Source organism: Planococcus citri, chromosome 3 (assembly GCF_950023065.1).
Source record: "Planococcus citri chromosome 3, ihPlaCitr1.1, whole genome shotgun sequence".
NCBI lineage: Eukaryota > Metazoa > Arthropoda > Insecta > Hemiptera > Pseudococcidae > Planococcus > Planococcus citri.
The window spans coordinates 43,576,812-43,604,627 of NC_088679.1; the positions used below are offsets into that span (position 1 = coordinate 43,576,812).

General features: G+C 33.8%; 2 protein-coding genes across 3 annotated transcripts; one reads left to right on the plus strand and one right to left on the minus strand.

Moving 5' to 3' along the window:
- The first annotated feature begins 204 nt into the window (after window positions 1–204).
- promL (prominin-like) lies at window positions 205–25,926 on the plus strand. Of its 2 annotated transcripts, XM_065358074.1 has the most exons (20): window positions 205–783; window positions 7,106–7,376; window positions 13,304–13,424; window positions 15,550–15,616; window positions 19,301–19,465; window positions 19,562–19,686; window positions 21,026–21,049; window positions 21,137–21,302; window positions 21,380–21,509; window positions 21,607–21,759; window positions 21,886–22,107; window positions 22,209–22,446; window positions 22,526–22,615; window positions 22,697–22,921; window positions 23,760–23,918; window positions 23,992–24,113; window positions 24,198–24,251; window positions 24,328–24,606; window positions 24,713–24,841; window positions 25,132–25,926. In XM_065358074.1, coding segments are annotated over exons 1-20 (3,042 nt in total). In that variant the 5' UTR covers window positions 205–482; the 3' UTR covers window positions 25,133–25,926. The 2 variants fall into 2 exon arrangements, with proteins under 2 accessions (XP_065214146.1, XP_065214147.1); XM_065358075.1 differs by lacking the exon at window positions 21,026–21,049.
- Window positions 25,747–27,492, minus strand: Csas (CMP-sialic acid synthase). Its single transcript, XM_065358078.1, has 6 exons — window positions 27,367–27,492; window positions 27,155–27,276; window positions 26,904–27,056; window positions 26,668–26,817; window positions 26,437–26,578; window positions 25,747–26,362 (listed from the first exon to the last, which is right to left on the minus strand). Exons 1-6 carry the CDS (start codon window positions 27,468–27,470, stop codon window positions 26,215–26,217), a joined length of 819 nt encoding a protein of 272 aa, XP_065214150.1. The 5' UTR covers window positions 27,471–27,492; the 3' UTR covers window positions 25,747–26,214.
- Window positions 27,493–27,816: the final 324 nt, after the last annotated feature.

Consider the following 27,816-nt stretch of genomic DNA (forward strand, 5'->3'; position numbering starts at 1 on the left):
ATTTTACATAATAATTTTTGTTTTTCTATTAAAAAAAAATAAAAATAATACGAACCAACGCCTGACACAATTCAAGGTTTTTAGTTATAATTTCAATTCATAGGTGTCGTTTAGTGCGGTTGAATAAAATTTGAACAGAAAAAACAAGGCAACGCGTCTTATTCATTATCACAACGTCCAGTGTTTTTGTTTTGCTTCTGAGGGGAGTTGGGATGAACTGGAATTGGAATGAAAATTCAGAATGAAAGAACTGAGACAGTAACTAAGTAACAGCGGAGTGTCGAATAATGGTTGAACAAATTTAAAATGTTGTAGTGTTAAGTAAATCAATCGTTTGTGATTCATTCTTTATAAGTTGAGTTATGTTCGCGATTTACCAATATAAGTGTAGAGTTTCGCGTTTACGTATTTTAAGTGTAGTTAATCTCTCCCAAGTCTTTTGAAAATGTTTCAATAGTCCATTGGAAGTCTCCTCGTCCGAAATGGCTAGCATTAAAACCATATCCGTTCATTTGCTTCTATTTACTTTGCTCATTGGAGAAATACGAGGCGATTGGCTGAAAGAATATTTTGCCAAGAATAGAAATGCTGCCAAACTCTTAGAAGCAACAACGGAGCCTTTGAATAATGTGTTACCATACGAGCAAGTACAATATTCTTACGCCAATGTATCCTACGATTACAAAAGCTCTACTAAATTCCATCCACGAGGAATGGCTCATCTGTACATGCTGACCGAAAAGTTCATCAATTTCATCGGAAAAGATCAAGCTTTCCCCGAAGGTATGTGAAGCGATTTTAATGCTGTGTGTATTTATGTGTGCCTAGGCTACCTTAGACCTTACAATCAACAAATTCGTCTATTTTACTAGGTATGCAAAGTATTTGTGATTCGTAAGTACTCGTACTTGAGTTTTGGCTAAACAATCCGAAATCCTGAAATCGTAATTCACATCTTCTGTCATTCAGTGATTACGTTAATTGATTTTATGTGGTTTGTTGACAAGCGCGATATTTAGGATCTGTGTCTATCCTTATCGTATCGTGAGTGCATGCATTTTTATGGCCTGTGATTGTAATCGTTTATGTTCGTGTTTAACCAAGGTTTTCTTCTACTCAATTTGTACCGAAAAATGGATTTTCAGATTGAATAATTTAGCGTTGAAATGATGACAAGTAGGCTTCCATATTTGAGGAAATGACCTACTCGTTTGATTATTCAATTCGTCGGTCTATTTGAAGCCTGATTGATTTATAATATTCGGGAAATGTTATGCAAAAGATGAAAAAATGTTCATCTTTCGAATATAATGAATATTTCTACCTTACATAACTGACGCATTTAATGATTTGCATTTTATCTGGAAATCTCGATGTTATTTGATACAAAACAATTACACTGATATTGAGCGATACACCGAGTGGAACAAAGGAATTATATGCATTTGGTAAGACAGTGTAAAAATAAATGAGATAACCGAGTGTTACTTCGCTTTGAATGAATTAGTAGGTCACGGGTAAATTCATTCGAGTATCTTATTTTATTGCAGGTCGAAATGTTTAATTTAGAGTGTATAAAAATGTAAAATCTTTATTACTCTGTATGATTTATATCAAAATATTGTTTACATAATTTCTCCGGAATATGGTAGGCACTCTAGGCAGTCACTCGTATACGTAGCTTTTGCTACCGTAAGTTCAGCCCACGTTCACATTTAAAAATGAAGTAGAAATAATTCTTTTATATAAACATATTGATTAGGCAACCTTGAAAATGGCAAAAAAAAAATCGCATCTCTGTTGAACTTTAGTGCGCATCCTCTCATTCAGCTTCCAACATCATTTTTACCCTTTATCACCCTTTGTGTCTCGGGTTTTCTCGTTTCGGTCAAGGTTTTGCAGGCTTTCGTCGAAACGTATTTTGTAAAAGGTTCAAATATGTCAAAACAGGGGGCTCACTTGAAGACAGGGTTTATTATTGATTTAGACTTCTGTAGCAAAAAACGTATGAAGAAAATAAAATAATCCTGTAGAAGCGTCAAGCATGAGATAAGATAATCGAAAAATGTATGTACTTTGAACCTTGATGAACTCTCTTTGCCAAAAATTCGTTATCGAAAAATTATACAAATACTTATACGAATTTCAAATGAAACAGACGTACAAATACATGAGTAAATGTACCTACAGACTGAAAACTGTACCGACAATATGCTCACTTCTCAAAATTGGGAAGCTATAAAATAATTACTTATCTATAATATGACAATTTGTCAATATCAACACGTTGCTAAATAGTAGAAAAATACACAGAACAGATTCTTTCCTTTATGAAATATTTTCTACGGAAAAATGATTCATTGACCCTAAACACAAACAGATAAAAAAAAACCCAGGCAAATTATCATTTTATGATTTATGATGATAATGAAATGAAATTATACCTACATGTTTACATGTTTTGATTTTCAATCATTACCCAAATATTTATTTAAGCTTTCACATGAAAGAAATGCGCCGCTGCAGGCTGTGATTTTTTTTTAAAATTGAAAAGTAGCCTACTACGTATTATAAAAACACATTGCCAAATCTATCTTATTCCTCACAGTTAATCATACATTTCCCATTTAATGATGAATACTTTAGGTAGGTAGCCTTTTACTTTTCTTGAAAAAATACCTTTAATGTTTTCTCTGAAATGAAGAACATTTTAACGTTCAGATAACTAATGTGATGTTATAAAAGTATATTATCATTGTTTCAATGATATTACATCCATGTTTACAAATATTCCGAGTGTGTATAAAAGTGAAAATGTCCATTTCACGCCGTTTATTACATTTGTTTCCCCGGTGATCTATTTGTGAACATGTAAAACATTAAAAAAAGGAACATGGTGCATCTCGACTCTCTTTTTTAAATCAATTTCTCGACAGTCCGGGCCAGTTTTAAACGCCTCAGGAAGAAATCTAATTACGTTTCTCCTTTCATGATGTCTCATAGTCGGTTTTTGGTGCCGTGCCATCGCTATTCAAAATTCATGTCATGAATTATCGTAATTTCGTACCGAATCCTTTTTTCGAGTGCGGTATTATGTTTTGGAGAATTATTAATTATCGAAAACCATACTCTCCAGAGTTTCATTTCTGTTTCATTTTCATCACAAAAATAAAGGGAAAGGATTCAATCAATTATTTCGCTATCCAAATACCTAGAAAATATGCGAACGAACAACGCGATTATGTTATTTTGTGTCAAGAGATCAATTTTGAAGAGTGGGAGGAGGGAATGCATTAAAAAAATCACTCTCCTATTTCGATGTAAAATTGAACGAATTTTGAGACGAGACATTGAACGAGAAAGATGTATGGGAAAGGAAGTCAAATTCCTGTAGTGCTGCACCCCTTCACCTGCGTGTACACACTTGAGATTTTTTCTTGATTATTTTGTGAATCTGGAATAGGAATGCGATTGTATTGAAAATTTAGCCATTTTCGGTGAAGAATAAACTTCCAGGAGATGACAATTTTAAGGTTTTTGTCTCTTCAGGAAGCTCATCTTGGGTTTGGGGGCTTGATGAGTGCAAAAGAGGAAGTAGTGTTCCTTAAAACGTATTATTTTTATATCCTAGGTGAATTTCGCGGATTTTTGAATGTTGAATAAATCCCTTATGACTTATGAGATACGAGTTCGGGTGTTCAAATGACAAACGACTCATTTTCATTCAGAAAGAATCATTTAAAATTTGAAAATGTCAAAATACGTCCTACATAATTACTCGTATAAATTAGAATGGATCGCGAAGAGAAAAAAAAACGAAGGATTTTGGCCACATTCAGTGGAAACCTTAATTTTGTGTTTCAAAGCCATTCAGAAATTGTTTTGCCCTGCCGGTGTTCCTGGAGGAAAGATACATATCCTCAAAAAGGGAGTGTGGATCTTTTCGCTCTAGTTCTTACCCAACTAGTTTTGGAAAAATAATCTGTTATAAAAGATAGTATTTGAGATTCTACGTCGACCTAAGCCATTGCCATCAAAATCCCAGACCACTTCTATGATTGAAAGTTTTTTAATCGCCTTTTTTTTTTGGATAAATTCGTGTTTTGAAATTTTTTTCGAAATAATTACTTGTGAATCATGCCAAATTGCCAAAATATCGAAAAGTATAATTTATAAAACTAAGAAACTATTTTGCAATACAGTGGTGCCAAGTTTTTAGTCATTATCATCATTTTCAAAAAAATTAGAAAAATTGCCAAAAATAACCGCAAATTTTTTTATTTGGCTGGCTGGCCAATTTTTGGAAATCTAGAGAAGTGTTTAATTTCAGACATCCTTATCCTTACCTATGAAAGTCATTGTGCCGAATTTTGAAACCGATGTGTTTGACTCAATTGAATTCAAGGTCACAATCAAAAATATTGTGAAGCTGGGGACAATTAGGAAAACTGCAGATGATAGTGGAACTCAAATAAGGTGCAGTGGGGTAATTGCAAAATCGCGACTTGTACGGCGCCATAATGAATTGCTGATCTTTCTACTAAGTGGAAGTGACATGTAGTACTATCAGGCACCATTGAACGCGCACAAAAAAATTCCCGATCCATCATTCATGCACACGAAGTGACGTGATTTGTAATTACGCCTCATGTCCGGTGACGAACATATAGTTTAAGAGTATCTTTTTTAAATAATCACGAGAAAATTTTTTTAAAAAGTAGGTCTTTGGTTGTAGTACCTACTTTCCGGGATATGTGTCGATTTTGAAATTTTTTTTTCATATTTTGATGCCATCAAAGGCCTTTTTGGTTTTTGCATTTATGCCAGGAAGATTTGAGGTTGTGGTAAACGTAAAAAACTAAAAATACTCCGAAAAATATGACGTATCTACAATACAAATTGAAAAACCAGTATTGACACGAAAATAGTATTCATTGGAAGTTGAAAAAAAAATTCGATTGTCGACTTGTTTTCATCCTCTGATGAAAATATTGTGTCTAAGTATGCAATAAATGACCTTTTTTTGTGTATCAAATTTCGCAATTTTCTGAGTATTACTTTAAAAATTTGAACAAAAATTGTTTAAAACACTTGGAAAACAATCAGCATGTGAAATTGTATAATAATTACCATAGAAAGTACCGAAAAACAATTTTTTAGCCAATAATTTAAAAAATTAGATTTCAATGATTTTCAATTACGAGAAATTTTTTTTCAAAGTCCCACGATTTGCCAATTTTTTTTTGCATTGTTTGGTCGTTTTACTTTTAAAATGAAGGTAATGTTCTTAGATATACGAATATTGCGCAAAAAATGCCAAAAGTCAACTTTCCAAAAAAGTGACCTCAAATTTTGTAATTACCCCGAGCAGGTGCGCAAAATGAAAAATTTTTAAAAATTGAACTGATTTGTGTTCTGATTTGAAAAATTGTGGAGTGGTCTCTTTTTGATATGTTGTACAAAAAATTCCAAATAAGTACCCTGAAAGTTTCATATACAAATTGGTTGATTACGTTTAGATATTTGTACACTGTCAAAGTGAACGTCACTTTTTTCTTTTTGCAAATTGTACTTCATTGCACATTAATGCTAAATTAGAATATACATACTTGCCATTTGGTTCTGTGAAAAATAATAGTCTAGAAGTGAGACATGAACTGAGCCTCACGGTTGAGCTGCGTGTCCCTCACTTCTTCCTCTCAGCTCCATTTCTGGCGCAAAATGGCATGTGTGTTGTTGGTGTCATTTTCATATAAATTAAACCTTTTCAATACCAACCAAACTGTTCTGAGTATCTCATTTCACTCGAAATTCATCATAAAGAATGATTTTTGAACTGATCCTGTATTGCTTGTATAGGGTTAGTGGATAGTCCGATTGGGAAAGCATCATGAAAAAAGTGTCAGGTACAAACAGAATGTCTCCCGAATTCCCGATGATCGAAATTTTTGTTTTGTTGAGATTGTTGAGCATACCAATGTAGGCTTTTTTTCGAAAAAGTCAATGGTTTACTGCTCTACTTCGGTGAAAAGTACGAAAATAAATCCTTAGTTCCGCATCTTGGCTGTCTGCAGTGGTGTTGGCATTGATTTGAGAAAACACAAGCGAACACACCACGATAAGGATACACGTTGTTAAATCTGCAAACATTGGCGTGCTTTTGCGACCGACAGTTGAAAAATCAATATTTTAACTCGAAAGTTGAAACTTAAAAGGAATAACAGTTATGCTATATGTGGTGCAAAGGGACAAGACAGTGAGAAGGTACAGGAAGGTAAAGTACATAATGCACATGATGGGGCAGGGGGAGAATTAAACGGTTGCAATTTCGCTTTAGCGTAATTATCAAAGCGTTAATCAATTAACACGAGCGATGTCGAACACATAATGCGATTGCGGTAGTAGATTAGAAATAACTGTAGATTTTTCTTTCTTTCTTTACTTTTAAAATCACCGTTGATAAATTTTTCACGGTGACGTGTTGTCGGAATGTTTTATAACGTTGAAACGTGCATCGCTAATTTGGCTCGAGATTCATTTCTATTTTATATTATTTTCATTTTGAAAACAAAAAAAAAAACCTAGCAATTACGTTGCGGCGTTAATATCGCGAGGTTCGAGGTATAATATGAAATAAGTATGCTGGGTACTTCCGCTAGAAATGAGTTTAGGTGGGTATACCAGAGAGAGACGGCATAGCATAGCATAGCAGTCGAATATGACCTGAATTTTGTCCGATTATATGAGTGGTTGTACGTACTAAATGATCGGTAGGCAAAAAAAAGGTAGAATTGTGTTTAAAATTCACGAAATAATTAGCGAATAGGTGTATTAACGCGGTGGCGATATCCGTACAGGTAGAGAGGCCTATTGCCTATGATATGCCTATACGATATTCGTACCCGCGAGTGTATGTTTAGGTTAGCATAAAGGTGAGTGTAAGCGAGGCGGAAAGGTCCTTGACATCGTTGCATGTACATTTTGTTTTGTATATTAGTTGTGCATTATGATACGATAACTATACTCTTATACAAAATACATATGAACGATAGTTTAGATTAACTTGATCGCCGATGCTGAATTTCGATCAATGATTTTCTTTCAGGTTTGCTCGAGATCACTGATGAAAACACTATTCACGTCAGCGACGTCGGAAAAGATTGGCCGATTTTACTAAACCATTACGGAATCGTACTAGCGGTCGTAGTATGTGTGGTATTATTCGCTACGGTGATGCCTATAATTGGCCTAACGTTCTGTTGTTGCCGATGCGTCGGACGTTGCGGTGCTAGATCTCAGCCTTTTGATAAACGATACGATCCGTGTAGGAGACACTTTTACGGAGCTTTATTGGTCGCCGTTACGGTGTTGATTTCGTAAGTATATTATGAGCATTGTATATCACTATTGTGTAGATCTTTTGAGGGAAATTTCCTCAAACCTCAACTTCCACTTGTTGCGTATATTTATCGGTATCATGGTAGGTTGATAGTCGCGCAACCCGCATAACCCATAGTGCTCGTGAAATGATAATTGAAACTATCGATCTGTTAATGAACTATATAGGTAGGGATCTTCATAAATTCTCAATTGGCACGTGGCCACTAACTGGTTGTATGGAAATGAAAAATTTAGCTTGAAAGTCGATATCCCAAGAGAGTTGATTTGAGTCGATGCTGACATAATGTTCTGACAAAGGAACCTTTGCAACTCGTCAGCTCCGGTTGAGTTGAAATTTGACTCACTGAATAACCAATTACCAGTCCACGGAACCGAATTTTGTGCTGCTGAAGTTAGTTCTTCAATTTAGGGCGAATATTTAAAAATGGTGGAAATAGCTTGGTGATATGTTGATTTTCTACAAAAAGAGTGAATAAGTCTGTTCGGGCGACCTCCACAGTTCCACAATTGTGGAACATTTAAAAAACATGTGGAACTTCATAATCCACAACGCCCGAACGGTTTTGTGGAAGTTTATATTTACAAAAGAAACGGGCAATGTGGAAATTTTCACAAAATCGTTTTTGAATGATTTTTAAAAATTTTTCAACTTTAAACCCCGAGTTGAATAGACATTTCAAAATACACTGGCACAGTTTCTTCATAGAAATCAAATAAGCGATGTTCTAGGCACTTCTTCTCTCAGCATAAACAGCTCACTTTATCATTCAATTCATCATCTGAATCAAAGAGTTTACTGATTTCGCTTTTGACAATGTGTAAGAAGGGAGACGTAACAAAAATTTTTTAATTCAACAAAATTTTGACAAAAATTAACCAAAGTGAACTGTGTTATCACTCTTATCACCAAAAATCAACTAGAAATCAAACTCCACAACTCGAAGTTCCATACTTCCTCGATCTTTTTTCTCGAAGAAGTTTCAGTTCCACAAAAAAAATTATGGAACCTCCACAAAACCGCCCGAACAGTTTTATGGAAGTTAAACGTTCCACAATTCCATATTTTGGAATTGTGGAGGTCGCCCGAACAGACTTATTATTACAGAGATGAAAATCTGGAACTGTGGATCACCGAATCGATCATCGCCATTATATTGCTCCTGAAGGGGTTAAAATCAACTTCGGTAGCTGATGATTCAATCCTGTCATTTGTTCCACATTCGGAATCGATTCGGAGAGTCACTTTTGAGGGATATAAGAAATGCTGAATGATTTGCTGCAGAAATTGACAGTTTCAGAATTTTTTTAAAGAGAAAAATACTCTTTTTAGCTCGTCGCCTCAGATTCGCGATTCACCTGCCCTAATCGATTCAAAATGTTAAACTTATTACATGATTAAATTTTCAGTTGCCGAATTTGATTACAACGCCTTTTGGAGCAATTTAAAATTGTTGGAGAAAAGTCAGTTTTTCCTGAAGGCATCAGATCGGCCTGAAATTTGTGGCTATCGATGGGTGGTGGGTTGACTTTCAGTAATTTGTTGGAAAATTAATGATTTTAGTTTTATTTTAGAGTTTGAGATTTTTTAACTTGTTAAAAAATACACGTTTCAACTCGTCACTTCAGATTTCTGATTTAACTGTCCTAGTATTAAATTTTTTACTTACGGAAGTTGATTACAATGTCTTCTGGAGCGATTTCAAATTGCAGAAGAAAAGTCAACCTTTACGGAAGTTCCAAATCGACTCGAAAATGGGGGACATTTTTAGCACATGAAACCTAGTTCCAAATTTCTATCCCCATTTGCTATTTTTGCAGAAAATTAATACAGTAGGTATACGAATATGTATAGTATTTAGGTAGACTATTTCTGCCATTTTCAAAACTTCGCCAAAAATTCATCGACAAATTAACTTTGGCAGCTCAAAACGCGATTTTGGGGACGTATGACATGCTCTAGTGAGCCTAATTCCAATTCAATCCGAATGGACGAGTTGTAGAGGTTCCTTTGTGAGGTGAGGACCCAGAGGTTTCCTCAGTGATATCAGCAACTGGAGGGTTCTTCGATGAAGTTAGCCCTTTTGGATCGCACTCCTTGGAAAAATCTCTTGAGTCGTGAATGTGAAGTATTCTCCTGGTCACATCTTGTTCAAAATAAAAATGAAGTATTGGATCATGTTTTCATTTGGGTTACGTTATCTTAGTCAAATTTAGGAATAGAAGTTGCCCTTTTGATAAGATTGTGCCAAAGGTTGATCTGGGCACCCCATCGTGACTGGTATCTATCCAAAATTCATAAATGTTCCTTTTCTGTGAGTGCCTGATGTTGTATAACAAAAACAGTTTATGGATAAAGTTGCAACTTTCAAGTGTTTTAGATTTTATACATTTAAAAATACTCTCCGATCGTAAATCGATAGGCCTGATTTCGATAAGAATGCTGGATACAGATGGTGCGGTTAAATAATACAGGTTGTGACTTGTATTGTAACTTGAGCAATTTCAATTGTTTCCAAATGTGGCCTTGTTTCACACCCGGTTACAATCTTTCGGACTGAGCAATGTGGCATCGTTTTCACTGTTGATAGACGTGAACTGTACGAGTAGTTTTTTAGGTTCATTCGCGTGATCGTTTAATCTCTTTTTTGCTTAATGAGAAAAAAGAATACACGTACATACATACCTACCTAGACCTACTCACGTTGAGTAAAATATTGAGTAATGACAACGATAGTATGGTCGATTCAGCATAGTATAAGTGCATTTAGACGATTACAGCTGATGTGTCTTTGAACTATGTATATGGGAAAATCGCATTATGCTAACTTTTATAAAATTTACTACGCTACGCACCGGCGGCAATTCGTAACAACATTTTTTTCACATTACTCATCAAGTTTTGGAACGTGCATTAGTCGCACACAATACGCATTGTTTACGAATGGTATCTGTGTTGTGAAGCTTGAATATGTGTGCTGTATAGTAGGTTTGTGTGATTTGTTGTCTTTATTTCTCTTTTAATAATGGGGCAGTGTCGACTTGAATCTTTGAAAAATCTACGTGTGAACCGGAAGGACGAAAAAAATATTTGGATTTGAAGTAGGTTCTCTTTTGCAGATGAGCTAGTGCATTATAGGGTGGATCGTGAAAAAAAAGTCGATAGATTTTGACTAAATTTAGCAGAGACCTTTATTTCAAGTTGTAAATTACTCAAAAAAAATGCTTGCTTTAGAGATGCCCCTGAGGAAGACATAAGGACTCTCAAAAAGGGGCCATTCTCGAGGCAAACGTTGTTTTTCCAAAATCATTACTTTAGGATCAAGCCTATGATTTTGGTATACGATGAGGATCGCAAATTGGTAGATAAGATACTGAGAGGGGGGGACTATGTTTTAAATTTTGATTTAGAATAGGTAGTTGTGTTTGAGGATTTGAAATCCATAAAAAATTTTAATTTTTTGTATTGAATGGGGAAGTTAAAAATTCAAAAATCTCTTCTAATTTAGTCTTTCCATTTGTACTCCTGTAATAACCTCAGCTATCTCACTCACTAGACTAGGCATTGACTTTAAACAAAATATGTTTGTATTTATTTGAACAAAAAATCGGTTTACATCCAGTTACTGCTTGTAAGTATTCGTAATACGAAATATACGATCAGGAAAAATATGCAATATGTATTAAATACGTATTAAATCATCAGGCGTAAACTTAGCAATACAATTAGCAATGATGGAGTGGTCGTTGGCAGTCATGGTCATGACTTTTCCTTGTTGAAATAATTATCAGATCAGTGTTAGGCGTACCATACGAGGACGAAATAACGCAGGAACGGTTATTTGGTATACTTTACTAACTGTTTACTGCTGTATAGGTATTTCAAAACGATGCGGTGGTGAGGTACTGTTACAAACGTTGGTGTATGTAGATGCAGTGGAGTCGAGTAACCTAACTATGCATAAAAGATTTTTGTGAAAAGAGCTTATAGTATGTGTAGTCCTAGTATAATAAGCAGGGGATTTGAAACCTAATACAGGAACCGGTCCCTTGATAAGGACTAGTTTGGTTTGAAATACACATTTAAAAGGGGTTGTGTTGATAAACATATTGAAGATTGTGGATGTGTAAAGAAAGTAAACAACTTGTTGAAGACTCGTCGACGAGTTTATTTGCTCGAAGAAAACATACAAGGTGTTCCAATTTGGCTTGTTAAGCTAATGGAACATAAGAGTGCTGGCGGAAATTAGATAAAAACATGTGTATGTGTAAATGATCTGAAGGAGCTACAAATGGATTAAATCTATCTGAAAAAAAAACAAAAACAAAAACTTGATTATTTTGATTTTTTTAAAAATAGCAATAATACCAAAAAGTTGGCATCACTACGTTCCAAAATATTTCCCCAGTTTCATAGATATCTTTCAAAGTTGTGGCATTATTAATGCGGAACAAATACTTTTATTTGGGACTGGGTCATTTCTCCAAAAACAGGTTGAGTAGCGTCAGGAGCAAAGAAAACATGATTCTTTCGAAAACTCTATGAGAACCCATTGCTCTCTTCTGGGGACACTTCCGGAGCTAAAAAATTTTCTGAATAATTTTCAACTCGAAATGAAGGTCTCTGCTAAATTTGGTTAAAATTCGGCGACTTTTTGAGAATATTTTTGGCACTCTATCTCCGGGTGTCATTCGTTTGGAAAAAGTACATCAGCTCAGTTTTATTTGGAATGGGCTACAGAACGTACTCTCTAAATTTGAAACAGTCAATTCAGTAAATTTTTTACTGTTTTGCAGTAAAAAACTACTGCTTTTAAGAAGCCAAAATGTCGTGACTGCTAAGCAGTGAAATTTCACTGTTTCAAATTTAGAGAGATAGCTTTAACCCAGAAGAGATGGACCTACATAACATCGTAATATTTTACTATAAAACAAAAATTTTTTAGCAAGTCCGCTTCGTTAGAATGATGAATTTTTACCATACATTAAGACTATCTTAAGGGAGGTATCTCAAGTAACAGGAAAATTTTGAGCTGAGATCAAAGGAGCATTCAAACTGAACGATCATGCAAAATTTCAGATTTTGAGTTTCATTTTTCAAATTTTGGGAAATTTTTGGAAATTGGAATTTGAGTTGCAGAAAGGTATCAATTTTCAGATCACCTTTTCAGGTGTCGATTATGTGGTGACTTCGACGCAGACAAACTGGACCGGACAGTTGATGACGAGAGGATGAAGTTCCTCGAATATTGGGACAAGAAGGGAATTTAGATAGTATTGCCGACCGGACAAGAGAGAAAAAAAATTCAGATTAGGTACTTATGAGTTGTTAGACTTCAATTTTTAATTCCAATTTTTTTTCATCTGTATTCTGTCTGCAACTAAACCACCCCAAGTAACATTACATTATAGATTGAAAATAAGAGTGTTGACCAAATTTCAACTTTCTATACCTCCATTAAAATGAAATTTTGATAATTTTCATAGAGCACAATTGAAAGATGAAAAATGTCTCAAAATTCGAAGAATGACATTTCAGCGCCTAGAATTCTTTTTGGCTGGCACATTTGTTTACTATTTCAATTTTTTTCTGCCGACCATCTTTGTATAATCAGTGCTGGAAGTTGTTGGTTTTTCGGAAAATTTTCAAATTCCTGTCCCTTGGAATGCCAAGGTGATAGACTCTCTCTGTTCGTAAAAAGTTTTTGTTTCTCTTTTTCTATGTAACTGATTTTTACCCGCATTCAAATCATATTGGATGTTGAAATTAGGGAGGGACACCCTGTGCAATGTGCATGTGTATTGCGTACCTTTGTATGAGAAAAAAGTACCATACTTTACCTACTCACTGTACCAACTGTTTTATTTACGTAATAATCTAACGTTGACGATATTGTTATTACAGGTTCGGAGTAATATGCGCTTTCGCAACCAATGAAGTCTTGGAAGAAGGAGTTACCAATTTACCGAAAAACGTTCGCACTGCCTTTACCGATACCGAACTGTATATTAATAATACGAAGAAAGTAAGATCCTAATTGTTATTGTACTTTTTTTCACACAAATTTGTCATTGAAACTACATCGACACTTGCACTGTCGCTATAATAATTACTGGCGTAATTAATTATCCGCGAGAGTAAAATTTTATTTTTATCTCATATCGCAGATGGTTATCGTTTTAAAAGATTTTTTGTTTGTAAAAGTTTATCAATATGGGCGGTAATTAAGCTTCTTTAGAGAGAAACTGCGTTGCATTTCATTGAATTTATTGTCGTTCGCGCCGGAAAGGCTTGATATATAACCGTTTTAGCGACTCTAACGGGATGTAAATTGGTAAATTGGCCTGTTGTTAGTCGTTCTACTTGTAAGTCTCACACAGTATTAGCTTGAAAACTAAAAAGAATGTAGTACATCATGAGATGAAGTTTTTTTTTCTGTGTGTGAAGCTGTATAAATAGTTAAGTAGGTAGTAGGTAGTACTAGGTACCTACTTCGTGTACATATAATTCGATCATCATAGCCTTATTTTGAAATCAAGGCTATTCCAAGTGAAATGAAATCGTTGCCTTATGGTTTGTTGAAATGGAAATTATCGCGATGAATTGACTTTCATGTTATTGTTTTTGGACCATGCCGCGGAAAACAATACTTTTTATTTCTCCAACTTGGTCGATAATTGTTTAAGAAATCGAGGGATTGGAATTTTCAAAGTTGAGAAGTACTACAATAATCGTATTTTTTTTTACAATTGATAGGTGTGCACGTATCGACATAGGTATACGATTACATTGTGAAAATATACATAGGTACCTATTTCGCGAAAATAATTTTCCTCGCAGCTCGCTCATATCACGTATTCGTGATACGGCTCCATCAAGCGAAACAATATGGTCGGTAACGGTTGAAAAGTAGAAATGATTATAATTATACAACTGCAGATAGATGAAAATCATCGCGAAGAATTGACCTCGTGTTTGGATGAAGCCCTTGAAATGCGTTCGATCTGAATGAAAGCACATTTATGAATTAGTTCCGTCCGCGTGGAGCACAAAGCGTCAAAATTTCATATCGCTCATATCAAATGTAATAGAATTTCCTGGTCTTATGATTTCCTCACTCCTGCGATGATTATATCGTATTGTATCGAGCTTTGACATATTTTGAGCGACTTTTTTTTTAATTGTTTAAAAATTATCAAGGCGTTCTCGCGGTTTTTTTGTTGGTCGCTGATTGCATTGCGCTTTACTTTGAAACCTGACTATAATCCTATATATTTATTTTAATGAATCACCCATAAAATTTTATAACAATTGGTATAATTTGCGATGTGGTTGTAGACAAACCGTCACGTATTAGCGTGATTGGAATTTCATTCATTCTATGAAATTCGTACCTATTATTATTTATTTTAAAATATTCATCGCGGTATAGTAGTGAGTTTTTTTATTCGGACGCGTATATTGATTTCTTAGCATGTGTAATAGAATAGTTCAACGAACTACGAGACTGAATGTTTTGTGTTTTCTAATGTTTAATTAATGCGTAAGGACGGCGGCGGCAATGACGACGATAGCAACATAACAAAAGCTATACTCGCGTAAGAAGCACGTTTCGAGTATAGATTTACATGCAATGTGTGCTGGAGAAGGAGATATTTGTAGCACTTGTTGTATTTTCGATTCTTGATACGAGTGTCAGCAGAGATGAGAGGTGGGAAAGGTTGAGGAGTGATGAGATTTTTCCTCGAGGTGCTTTGAAATTACTAGTCTCTGAAGAGTCTTTCTCACAGTTGGCTTTTGAATTTACCTATGCAAAAATTGCAAAAATTTCCTGACGTTTTTTAATGTATCACGTTTACTTATCAGTTATCTATCGCAAGTATTTTTGAAAGTAAATTTTTTTTCATTTGAAACCAAAAGTAAATATTGCTCTCTAATTTGAGATTTTGACAACTGCGAAGTAGAAGTTTTAGTTTTCAAGTTAGTTGAAATAACTTGATTTGAAAATATTAATGCACACGAAAAAGATGATTATTTTTTCCGAAAAATTATGTAGATTATTTTATCGGTGAATGTATGCTTTATCGCAAATTGAACTAACTAACTACATGGCTAATACTGATAAATATGTACTTTCTTTTTGATTACAGGAAATTAATACGTTACTGGTGACGAATTTCAAAGAGTTGGAAAAAACGCTGCTAAATATACTTCAAGGTGAGTAAAATTTGTACGGTGGAATTCAAACGAAAATAAATCATTAATCATGGCATTTTCTACGAAAATACATGTACAAAATTTTAAATTCCATCTAGCGCTCTTGGTGATTTAAAAAAAAAATGAATTATCAAACTAGGTACCCGGGATGTATCAAAACCCAACTATCCGGGTAATATGAGTTAAGATAAACTCGATGAACTCCAATTATTGAGCATGTGATACCATAAATGAAAAAAACATAATCCCTCTTCCTTTTGCAATCAGCAATCAGTTGACAACTTAAAAGATTCATACCCATAATCAACATTCAACGTCCTTATCTGTTCATTAATTTCAAATTGTTCTTGCATATTACATCCGTCGCCAACTGATAAGGATGATTTGTATTATTAGAAAAAAAAACCTTTCGTCATCGACTTGAGATGAATCATACTTTTGTATTTGCATATTTTTTCTTCCCATTTCTGTCTAACAAAAAAATTAATTCGTATTAGTATTATTAAAGCCAAAAACATAATTTACGAATAGGAACCTACTATAACCTATCATATGTACTCGTAGTATAATATGCATTTCCGACAAATTTTCAGTGTATGGTTTTCCAAAATGAACTATCCGGGGCCCAATTTCAACTTTGAGCTTCACAGCCTGTATGCAAAAAGATCCAGCATAGAAGTGGAACTATATGCACTTCACAAAAAACTAAGCCAGACCATACCAAAACTGCAGTGGGATGAAATGGAAAGAAAGATGTTCAGATCAATTGAGGAGAAAAAGAGAAAGAAAAGAAATTCACAAAACAAAAAGTTGAAAAATCTGTTAAAAGAAAAAAGTAACCATAGTGGTGTTAGCAATGTTGTTAGTGTCAGTGGCAGTGACAGTAATGGTGTTAATGAGACTACTGTGTATGTGAAAAACCTAACTGACGTGGTGTTCTCCAAAGAAGAATTGGATCTTCTAAACAAGGGTCTAAAATTCTCTTTACCACCCATGAGGCCTCCTATTGAAGATATTATTTCTGATGTGGATGCTTCATTGTGGAGAGAGACCTCAGAAACAAAAATCAGCATAAAGAAAGAAGTGGTAGACATCATCAAAACCCATAAACCAACAAGAATTCCATTTCATCCCCACAACAACACCATCAAAAGCTTGAGACAGAAAGGTGTCTACTATATGAAAGCAGACAAGGGAAACACCGTAGTGATAATGAAGAAAGATGAATACTTGGAAAAGTGTGAAACCCTTCTTAATGAAGGACCTTATGAGAAGTTAAAAAGTGATCCTGTGGATAAAATGGTGAAAGAAGTGAAAAGTTTGGTGAAAACTACTCCCTTCCTTAATAACACTCCTTTTCCTTCCAATCCTAAAGTTCCTAAAATGTACTGTCTTCCCAAGATCCATAAACCTAACTATCCTATGAGACCAATTGTGGCCAATATCAACTCTCCTTCCTATAACATTGCCAAAAAACTCCTTTGTAACCTCCAAAACCTTCCTTTTCCTGAAACTCTTCAAGTTAAAAATAATTATGAACTTGCAGAAAAACTGCAAGGGATTACTATTAATGACACAGACAGGCTCATATCTTTTGATGTACAAAATCTTTTCCCCAGTGTGCCTATTCCTGAGACTTTAGAAATGATAGAAAACTGGCTAAAAGAACAAAATATCAACAAAAAAGAAATAACCCATTATATGAATACTATAAAATTATGCACTTCCCAAAACATTTTCCAAATAAATGGAACTTACTACAAACAAACAGGAGGCACAGCTATGGGCAACCCCTTATCTCCCTTTCTGGCAAATTTTTTCATGAGCCACCTTGAGACAAAATTCAAAAAGAACAATAAAAACTTTCCCAAAGCATGGTTTAGATATGTTGATGACATCCTGTGTATCATTCCTGAAGACTTCAACATTGAGGAATTCCTCAATGCTTTAAATAGTCTCTATCCTACCATCAAATTCACTTATGAGCTTGAACAACAAAACAAACTCCCTTTTCTGGACATGTTAATCATTAGACATTCTGACCATCTTGAATTTGATATCTATAGAAAACCCACCCACACCAATAACTACATTCCTTCAGACTCTTTCCAGCCTTGGAACCAAAAATTTGCTGCTTTCAACAGCATGATACACAGGTGTTTAAATCTCCCCCTAAATAAAAATAACCAAAATAAAGAAATAAAAAACATCATGTCTATTGCTTCCAACCTTGGCTACACAAAAACATCTATCCAAAAACTTATAAGAAAACATGAAAACAAAAAACTAATCAGAGATGCCACAACCTTTATTGCTGAAAAAGATGATGTCAAAAGAGTTAGGATCAGTTACTATCCCCCTCTCACAAATAAAATGAAAACAGTCTTCAGAAAACACAACATACAACCCATTTTCACCAATGATAACAAAATTAAAAACCTTCTTGGTAACACTAAAGACAAAGACAAACCTGAAGACTGTAGTGGCATCTACAAAATCAAATGTAAAGATTGCCAAGGAATTTATATAGGTCAAACCAAAAGAAACATCAAAAAGAGGTTCAAGGAACATCTTTATTATGCTAAATACAAATATGAAAATAAGTCTGCTCTCTCAGATCATCTCATTGCCACCAACCACACTACTTCCTTTGAAAACCTGAACCTCATACAAAAAATAGATAAACCATCTCAATTAAACATTAGGGAAGCAATAGCCATGATGAAAAACAAAACAAATTTACTAAATAATGACTTAAAACCCTTAGAAAATATCCTACTTTCTGTTATTAAAACCAAACTTGAAGACATGACTCCTACCACATCCTCACCTACAACCACACCCTCTTCCACATGACCACACCCTTGTACTGCCACACCCTTGTACTGTTAAACTACCACACCCTTGTACACTAGTATATAAGCTTGTAGACTTGGTTATTTTGTTCAATAGTGATTTAAGCCTGATGATGAACACTTGGTGTTTGAAAAGCTTTGCACTAATAAATAGTAAAAACTGAGAAGCAAGAGTTATTTCTTCCTAATTTTAAAGTGACTTGAAATGATTTAAAAAGAAGGAAAGCCGAAAGGTCGTAATCTTTCACTTTAACCAGAAAATTACGAGAAAACATATTTTCCAAAATAGGTTTACCTATATCATATTCAAAATGTACCTAATCTTTACCCGCTAAAGATGGTACTTGATCATTCTATCAGAAAAAATTGCTCGATTATTTTTTTGCTTTGTTTTTTCGAAAATTCTCAATCATCTAATTCTCTCAGCCACATGTCTATCTCGATTAATACCTATTTATTTAAACGAAGAGATGCTGTGCTCCTGTACAATGTACATACATACATATATACATTGTATGACGACACATTAAATTAGATGCATTTAGGTCGTGTCACACTTGGGTAAAATGTCCGACCTGTCGGGTCATACTTATATAAACTGTAGCTCTCGAGCTAAATTACCAACAACGTATCGGATCTTGCACCCTGCAATATGTCCACTGATTAATAACCTTTACGCTCGAATGGGTGCAATTGATACGCCTCCACCTTGAAATACGTCGTTGGCCGTAGATTTTCGCGTAATTGTCTTTATAAAGAACACGACGAATTAGAAAAATACCTCCGTTATGGCTTCACGACCATAATAAACGTTTGCTTCGTTCAACAGCTAGTGGAAAAATCGTTCTGGACAAGCTAACCCAAGAAACCAACGCTACAGTGTTATGGAATCTGACTACCATTATCGAAGGACTCCGTATTGTACGAAATGATCTTACTAAAGTTAACCAATTGACTGAATCTTTGCACGAGAGGTCTTCGCGTTTAGATTTTGGTACGTATTAACGTATTGTACATATTTTAAAATTTTAAATGAAAAACAAATGACAGAAAACGAATAGATGATAATGTTATTTTGTTATTGTTTTAGGTTTGAAACAAATTGGTATGAAAATAGCTAACGATATGAAACAATGTCAAAGAGAATCGCATTGTAAAGATTTTAACCGAAGATATAACGCTAATAGTTTATCTTTGGAAGCGAATTTTTCACGAGTAAGTCGTTGTATTTCATAATAATGATGAAAACATACCACACTTGTACTTATTTCAGCATGTTGCGAAGAAAGAAAAAAATTAATGAAATTGTGTACTCAGCCAAAAATAGAAAATTTGATCAAATTCCAATATAAATTAGATAAAATTTCCTAAAATATTACAAAAAATTACTCACTAAGCTACAAAAATTTGATAAATTTATTCAAAAATCGTTGTAAATTATATCAAAATGCATAAAATGGGACCTTGGTTCTGTAAAATGGCGTAAAATTGTTTCGAAGATTTTTAAAAAATGTCAAAAGTCATGAGAATATTAAGAAAATTCATTCATAAGATATCAAGTCTAAAATTTTGTAGAATATTCAAAAAGTGCAAAAAATATTTTCAAAATTTCTTAGAATTACTAAAAAAAAAAAAAAAACTGTCGAAGTTTAGCAAAAATTTAATGAAAGGTTAATTAAGAAAAATCATTAAAATGGCAAAAAATTTATAAAATACCTACTCATTGCCAAAATTTTGCGAAATATTAAAAAATAGGACAAAATATTGGCCAGAGTTCTTGGAATTACCCGAAATCACCCAAAAATTAGAAAAATGGCTGTGAATTTTATATTTAAACAAAATTTTAGAAATATTATTATGAAATTTAAAATCCCATGTATTTAACTATGTTGAAATTATTTAAAATTCCTAACAAAAAAAATTGCTAAATTATTAGGTTATATTTCCATTTATTGGATGTCACATAAAAAAATCGAAAAGAAAAAAATATTTTTGAAGGGATTTATTAATTTTAGATCTGTAATATTCAATTTTTGGTGATTTAAAAATTAATACTTTGTATTTTTTAAGTTGCCAGTTTTTAATAGAAAAGTGACGTTTTTGAAATGAGGAAAATTTCTATTAAAATTTACGAAAAAATTATTTCCGACCAAACACTATAATCTCCTAAGACTAAATTTCATCACTTCGTCAACTGAATTCCCTATGACATTTCGATTTCCTGAAAAATTATAAATTTTGACTGAATTAATAATTTCAAAAGTGTTAAAACATTGAAAATTGTTGGTAAAATCGCCTAGTGCTCTGCCTAATTCTCAATAGAAATGATTAAAGTTTCGGTATTCTTCAGAGGTATGGCCGAACATATGTGCCATTTCGGTTTCTTCAAAAATTGAAATCTTGTTAAAAACTTTCCACGTTACGAACTTTATGCGACATCCTGTACTGTTTAGTGTCTTGTCTAATACTCGTAATATGTATGTTTAAGCATGTAAAAAATATTGTATTAACAATTGGTGTGTTTTTTTCACGCTTTCTTTTTCCTTTTTGGAAGATTATCGAAACGTATTTACCAGAGGTATACCTCGATGTTAAAATTGAAAATGAAACAATTATCTGTAAGAAATTCGAACTAGCTTATTTAAATTTTTCGTGCTATTTTCAGTTACCTAACGTAACGGCTGGATTACAAAGCTTATCTGAACTTACGGCAGAAGGTATCGAAGGCGAGGTACTCAAGGGTAAGAAGGAGCTGGAGAAGATACAAGCTTACGTACAACAATCTGTCGACAATAATGTACCGTTAATTATGGAAAATATCAAGAAAACAGGTAATTATCGGGTAATTATGATCGCGTGAAAAAGTCGACGTGCTTGTTAATAATAATGTACTCGTATTGCATTTTAGGCGCGGCTATCGAAACCGGAGCTCAAAGAATTATTAAAATACTCGACAATATGAACTCTGTTATCGATAAATCGATCCATAAACCGATCGGTAGCGGCGAACAAATGATCTCATACTTTTCACCTTATCGGTGCGTCTATCTACGTGAACAATGAATTTTTCATAGAAAGTCACGTTTTACCGATATTTGTTGGAAAATTTTTCAATATTTGTGCGTTCTGTTTCAGATACTATGTATGTTTCGCGGCTAGTTGCACTTTGTTGATAATTTTAATTTGTTTGACTTTCGGATTGCTGTGCGGATGCTGTGGTAGTCGACCTAACAGCGGGTACTCGGAAGATTGTTGTAATAAAGGAACGGGGTCTCGTTATTTGATGTTGTAAGTGAAGTGTATTACTCGATGATAAGAATTTAATGCGCGAATTTCGCGCGCATAGAGACTGCAATGTGTAATGATGTAGCAGTTTATTGACATCATAATACGTATCCGTTTGTCTGTCTGCAGAGCTGTATGGCTGATGTTTTTATCGAGCGGTGTTTTGATGGCTGTTGCGCTGATATACTTCGTAGGCGGAATCATGACCGATAAACTGATATGTCATTCGTTGAAAGATCCTCATAATAGTCGTACGTTCCACTTACTGGATAAACTTTCGAATATCGAACGATATTATAAAAGTGACGATAGCATCGAAATGGAACCGGTTAATTTGAGGACCATTATTAGGTTTGTAGTTTGTATTTCGTATGTTGCACCATGTGCAGGTGGTGAAAGATTGATAATGGTTTATACGAGTATTTTAATAAAATATTGTTTTGAATTTACAGAAGTTGCCACCATAATTTAAGTTTATACGAAGTGCTACAGCTAGAAAAACGAATTGATATTTCCGAAGTCGCCGGGTATTCGCAGAAATTCGGTATACACGATCGTATCAAAGAGCTGGTGAACAATATTAAATTAGATTACGATATTAATATAATTACTCAAGACGCGCAACTTCTATTGATGAAATTATCGCAGTCCAAGTTGAACGAAATCAGTTTTATGAATTTTAACAACGTGGTTTGTATAATCAAGATAAATGAATAATGAACTTATGTATTTAGTAATCGATTCGCTAAATGTTGATTCATGTGTTCAGGTTAGTGAGAAAATCACATCGATTGATTTAACGCAATTGGCTAAAGCTATCGAAGATACAGCGAACAAATTACCTCCTAGTTATCTAAATGTAAGTAAAATGAAATATGGAATACGGTCAAATTTGGTTTTATCGGAAAATTTAATGATTATTATTTTTATTGTCTTTTAGGTAACATACAGCTTGCATAACACTGCGATGTATTTAGAAACTCATCAAAAAGAAGTCGCAGAAATGGTTTCTATTACTAAAGAACTTGAAACCACATCGCGTCAACTTCAAGAGCATTTAAAATTCAATCATACCTCTTTGAAACAGGCTATCGAATCGTTAACTTTGAAAGTTGAAATAGCTCAAGAAAATCTTAAACGTCAAGGACGCACAATTGTTAATAGAGTGAGTGTACATTGTAACAATGTTTGTAGTCTGGAAAATCATTGGAGGATTTTCTGGAAAATTATTGATTTAAAGTTTCTTTTGTCGTCTATACGTTTGACGTAATATAGAGGAAATGAAAATTGCCACAACGAAATTTTTCGATACCTTGAATAAATATTGAAGAGGGAGAAATGTTATTTTCCATCGTGTGTTTTTGAAATCAAAATTCAACTTCAAAATCATTGATGAAGCCGATAAAGCGTCTCCAAAGAAATGTAATCGCCCACAATCAAATTTTTTAGTTGCACTACTTTAGAGGTTTTTTTATTTCAGTGATTCTTATTTTAAAAAGTTTTCTCGTTGTTTTCTAATTTGAATTGGAATTTGAAAAATCGTCGAAAAATCAAATCAATTTTCTTGTTTTAGAAATTTTAATGCGCACAACTGAAATGGAACATTAAGCTTTATGATTCTTGTATTGTTTTCAGATCAATGATACTAATTAATTCTAATTTCTCCAAAAATCCTGCTGTTTTTTTTTCAATATTTTTCAAAACAACCTCGATTTTTTTTATTTTTGTTTTTTCAGATTTAAGATCACTTTTGTTGCACTTTTCATTTAAAATATTTTTTCTTTGAATTCAGAAAAGATTTTGAGGTGGAATTTATTTTTGAAAACCTTTCTCTATAGTAAATTGCATCGCTCCCTCTTCCATCATCTGTCGTTTGTTAAAATACTCGAGAATAAAACTGGCTTCTGAAGAATTTCCTCACGACTGAATGAAAATCATCAATTCTTCGTTTACAATACTATACCTATTTATTCGATTCATTGCGATATTTTTCTGAATTACAGCTGGCCAAAGAATTCGGTAACGAGTTTACTAATCATATCGAAGATTATTTGAGAAAAGCAGTCAGTCGTACGAAGCACGATATTGGTCGTTGTTGGCCCGTATCTCAGGCCTATAATGCCACCGTAGTTGCCGGCTGCAGTCGTATTCTAAGTCCTTTTGTGAGTTTGAAACAAAACTTATTGTTTCACGTGTAAGTAAATGAGTCATACTTTATTCGGTTAATTTTTACAGAATGGATTCTGGATGAGTCTGGGTAGCGCTGTTTTGTTATTCATACCTGCCATTATAATTAGCGTATTATTAGCAAATTTATACCAGAAATCTGATCCGTATCCTGGTCCTCTAGTCGAAGCGTAAGTGAAACGATAAAAATCGATTTCTTAGAAATTCGTCTAGTGATTTGATTTCATGTTCATTTATGTGATCATTATTTTCAGCGAATACTTATACGATATTTATACCGGCGAACGAGACAATATCCCTTTAGCCAGGTAAAATTTTACTTTTATATACTTACTTATATTGTAATACTTTCGAGATTAATTCCCGTTCGTCTGATGTTTTTAGCGCGCATGATAAAAAAAAGAAGAAAAACAACAGACGAGCATACGACGATTGTTGTTCAAGTAATCCACATAGCGCTAATCATAATCTCAACAATAATGCCAGTAGTTCGCATAGTAGCGCTACCAATGTTGATCGAGCCAGATCAAGACATCACGCTGTTTCGGCTGTGCCACCTTTAGGATCTCCGCCAAACGTAGTTAATTCAGTTGCTTTGAACGCTGCCGGTCCAGTCTCGTCTAATCAAAGCAATGAAAATCGTTTCGATGAAATCGCTTCCAAGTTTGTTGTGTTTTTGTTTATTGCTTCATGTTTTGTATCCGTTGCGATGGATAATCGCGCGGATGTTTGCGAATATTTCTCTTTACAAGGTTTCTTTTTTTTTCAGACAACGGTGGGATTTTTCCGGAAATATGAACGCGCCTAATTTTCAAAGTAATCCAACCCAAACAAATGAATACGAACGTCCTCCACCGTATTACTACCCTGGACCTACTCCAGGAACCATATCTGATTGGTAATTTATCCATGTTCAAAATTACTATTGTAAGGGAACGATGTCAGAATTGTGCTTCGATTGTCGGGAAAGAACATTTTGATTTCATAATATTTATTAGACGGGGGGGGGGGGGGGGGGGATTCACATTTTTTTATTTGACTTCAGTCTGAATCGACTTTCGAAAAAAAATCTGAAAATCAATTTACTTTTCTGTACACTTTTGACCGTTCTCTAATTAATTAGCTGTTCTTACCTTAGTAAATGATCTTAAATTAGTTGTTAATTTTTACAACCTTTATGTTTTTCAGAACTGAAAAATTCGTCGACGAATCTCTTGTGAATTCATAGATCTTTCAGAATAATTAGAATTGAGTCTTGTTTTCGTTTTTTTTTTGTTTTTATTTATAACTTTTTTTCTATTTTCGTCATTTTTACTTACGTGTTTTATTCTATTATTTGTCGTGAAATGAGTTGTACTCGATTTGTGTAAGTAATTGAATAATTATTATGGATATTTTGTAATTTTTCGTAGACTGTAAATACGCTTACCTACGTTTTTTGTAAATGTCCTCATAATACTCTCATTCTCGTGTTTTGATTTTTTCCTCCGATTTTTATCCTTTGTACTTGTGTTTTAAGAGTTTACTTTTTCTTGAAGGTTTAAATCACATTATAAGTAGCCTATGGAATTGTTTTATTATTTGTTATATGGAGTCGGATTCACATTTTTTTTTTTTTTTTTTTTTTTGTATCGCTAACTGTGCTATAACGTGAACAAGAGATTTTCTATACGATTTTAATTTTTAGTGCAATTCTGTTAGCTTGTGATAAAAATATCTTTATAGAGTTAAGTATGTACTATAACGATATTTCTCAGTACTGCTTCTCGTTTCAGTACGAATTCGCATTTATTATTTTTGCCATTTTTATGTTAAATCTCGTGTATTTTTTTTTGCTTAGGTATTCGAAGACTGTAATGAATTTTTTGTATTTTTTTTTTTTTTTTTGTAATATGTATATTGACTTAGAATTTATTTTGCATGCATATTATTTTTCAGTTCGCTGCATTCCTTCGTTTATATTAAATATATCAATGACAGTGATTGTGTTTTGAGTTGAAAAAATTTCTCGAGGAGGAATTGTAATAGGTTTATTATTGTTCGTATTATGTATGCAGAATACATTGTACGTTTATGTACGTATGTACCTCTCTACCTATGCTCACTTGGGGAGAATAGTGAAGTATAATTTGCTGTAAGCAGTCATTAAGTTGACACACTTTGAATTATGTTTCAAAAATCCACGTATGTATTTTGGTCCCAGAAGTACTAGAACTACTCATTGTGATGAAATTTTGGCGATTGATTATGAAATTACACCAGTGGTTTGCCTTAAAGGTTCAGATCTTCTGCTGAGCATTGGTATTTCTCGTTTTCTATCGATAGAAGTATTTCTGCTGCTAAAATATTGCCATAAATAAGATCTTCTGGGTAATCTATTTCTAAACTTCTCTTCGCGGGGATAATAACCGTACCAATTCTGAAATTTGGAAAAAAACACTCAGCGCTTATCAAGCTTCGATCTCTACTGATTTAATTATATGAATTGTTTACCTGCCACCTTGAATTAAATTCACACGGAGTAAGCTGGTCCGGACCCAATAGAACATTCCATTTTCAATGAATTCTTCTTGCATATCTTGCCTACGAGGACGACGCCTTACATCGAAATTTACTGCTTCCCAATTATCACCAGCTTGAGAAAATTACCCCGAAAAAAATGAGCATTACCTACTTTTTATTTTTCAAGAATTTTTATTAAGATTGACATTTTTTTGTTCTTACTCGACGAACGTTTCCATCTCAATTTATAAGTTGGGGTTACCGAGAATATTGAGTCATATCTGGATGTTTTCATCATGTGGTACGCTTTCCGTAAAGAAAATACTGACTGGAATGGTGAAGTGCATTGCAGTAAGGCCAAAACGGTGATATCTACGAAACGGTTACACGATAACTTAGAAAATAATAGGCATCAAACGAAACTGCGAATTTGTGCTCTGAAAGGATTAAATTCTCACTTGGGAAAAAATCAATAAATTCTTTGACTGCTTCGAGAGAGGAAGATGTGTCAGATGCAGTTTCTGAGCTTCTGCCGAATACATTGGCTCCGGCACTTTTCGCTTCCTGGTAAATACTAAGATAGTCAGTGGAGACCCATACTGAATTAAATACTGCGCAAGAGATTAGGTCATTATAATGTTTTTGTCTCTAAGTAGGTATTAAAAAGTGAAAAAATACCTAATGCCTACAAATTCGATTAATTACATACCTCGAGAATGTAATGCTACTTCTATAGTCCTCCTTAATAAGGATTTATTTTCCAAATTCGCTAAATTTTTATGAGGAATACTTTTACTTCCTCCTCTGGCGAGAATCAATGCGACATAATTCCTGTAACGTGAAACACATTGATATAGTCGATGTGGACGCCTTGTCATTCGAAGTACATATGCAATTTTATCTACATCTAAGTATTCTTACTCGTTCGTGGAATTTGACGGAGAAATTGTACTAGACACACGTGAAATTAAGAAATGAAAATAAAATATTATTAACACATTTCTAGTTGAACATTTTGTCGGCATATCATCATCTTATTGATTTTCATTGCAGTGTTACCGACTGAAACGAAATTTAGCTGCATAGTAAATTAAAGTTCATTTTTTGGTGAATGCAACAACATTTTCCAACATTGTGAAAAATTAAAATACTTACCTTCTCAGTTTGATTCAATTGGCTATACCTATTTTTCCTCCAGTGGAAAATTTTTGAAAACCCGAAAAATGAATAAGTAGGTATAAACGACTTTGGGTGCAGAAATTGGAAATGAAACTTTTCGAGGGCACGAGGGGGCTCGTAATTGAACTCAAATCTTTTATGGACATAATTGGGGATGGGAAACGATTTTTCGGAAAAACGGCAAAAAATACT

Coding starts and splice junctions, on each gene's coding strand:
- promL (XM_065358074.1), top strand. CDS start 483: ATGGCTAGCATTAAAACCATATCCGTTCATTTGCTTCTATTTACTTTG. Junction 15,617..19,300: donor GCTGCTAAATATACTTCAAG/GTGAGTAAAATT, acceptor TTCGTTCAACAG/CTAGTGGAAAAATCGTTCTG. Junction 21,760..21,885: donor GGGTCTCGTTATTTGATGTT/GTAAGTGAAGTG, acceptor GTCTGTCTGCAG/AGCTGTATGGCTGATGTTTT.
- Csas (XM_065358078.1), bottom strand. CDS start 27,470: ATGCCGACAAAATGTTCAACTAGAAATGTGTTAATAATATTTTATTTT. Junction 27,277..27,366: donor CCGTCAAATTCCACGAACGA/GTAAGAATACTT, acceptor TTCACGTTACAG/GAATTATGTCGCATTGATTC. Junction 26,818..26,903: donor ATTTATTGATTTTTTCCCAA/GTGAGAATTTAA, acceptor ACCGTTTCGTAG/ATATCACCGTTTTGGCCTTA.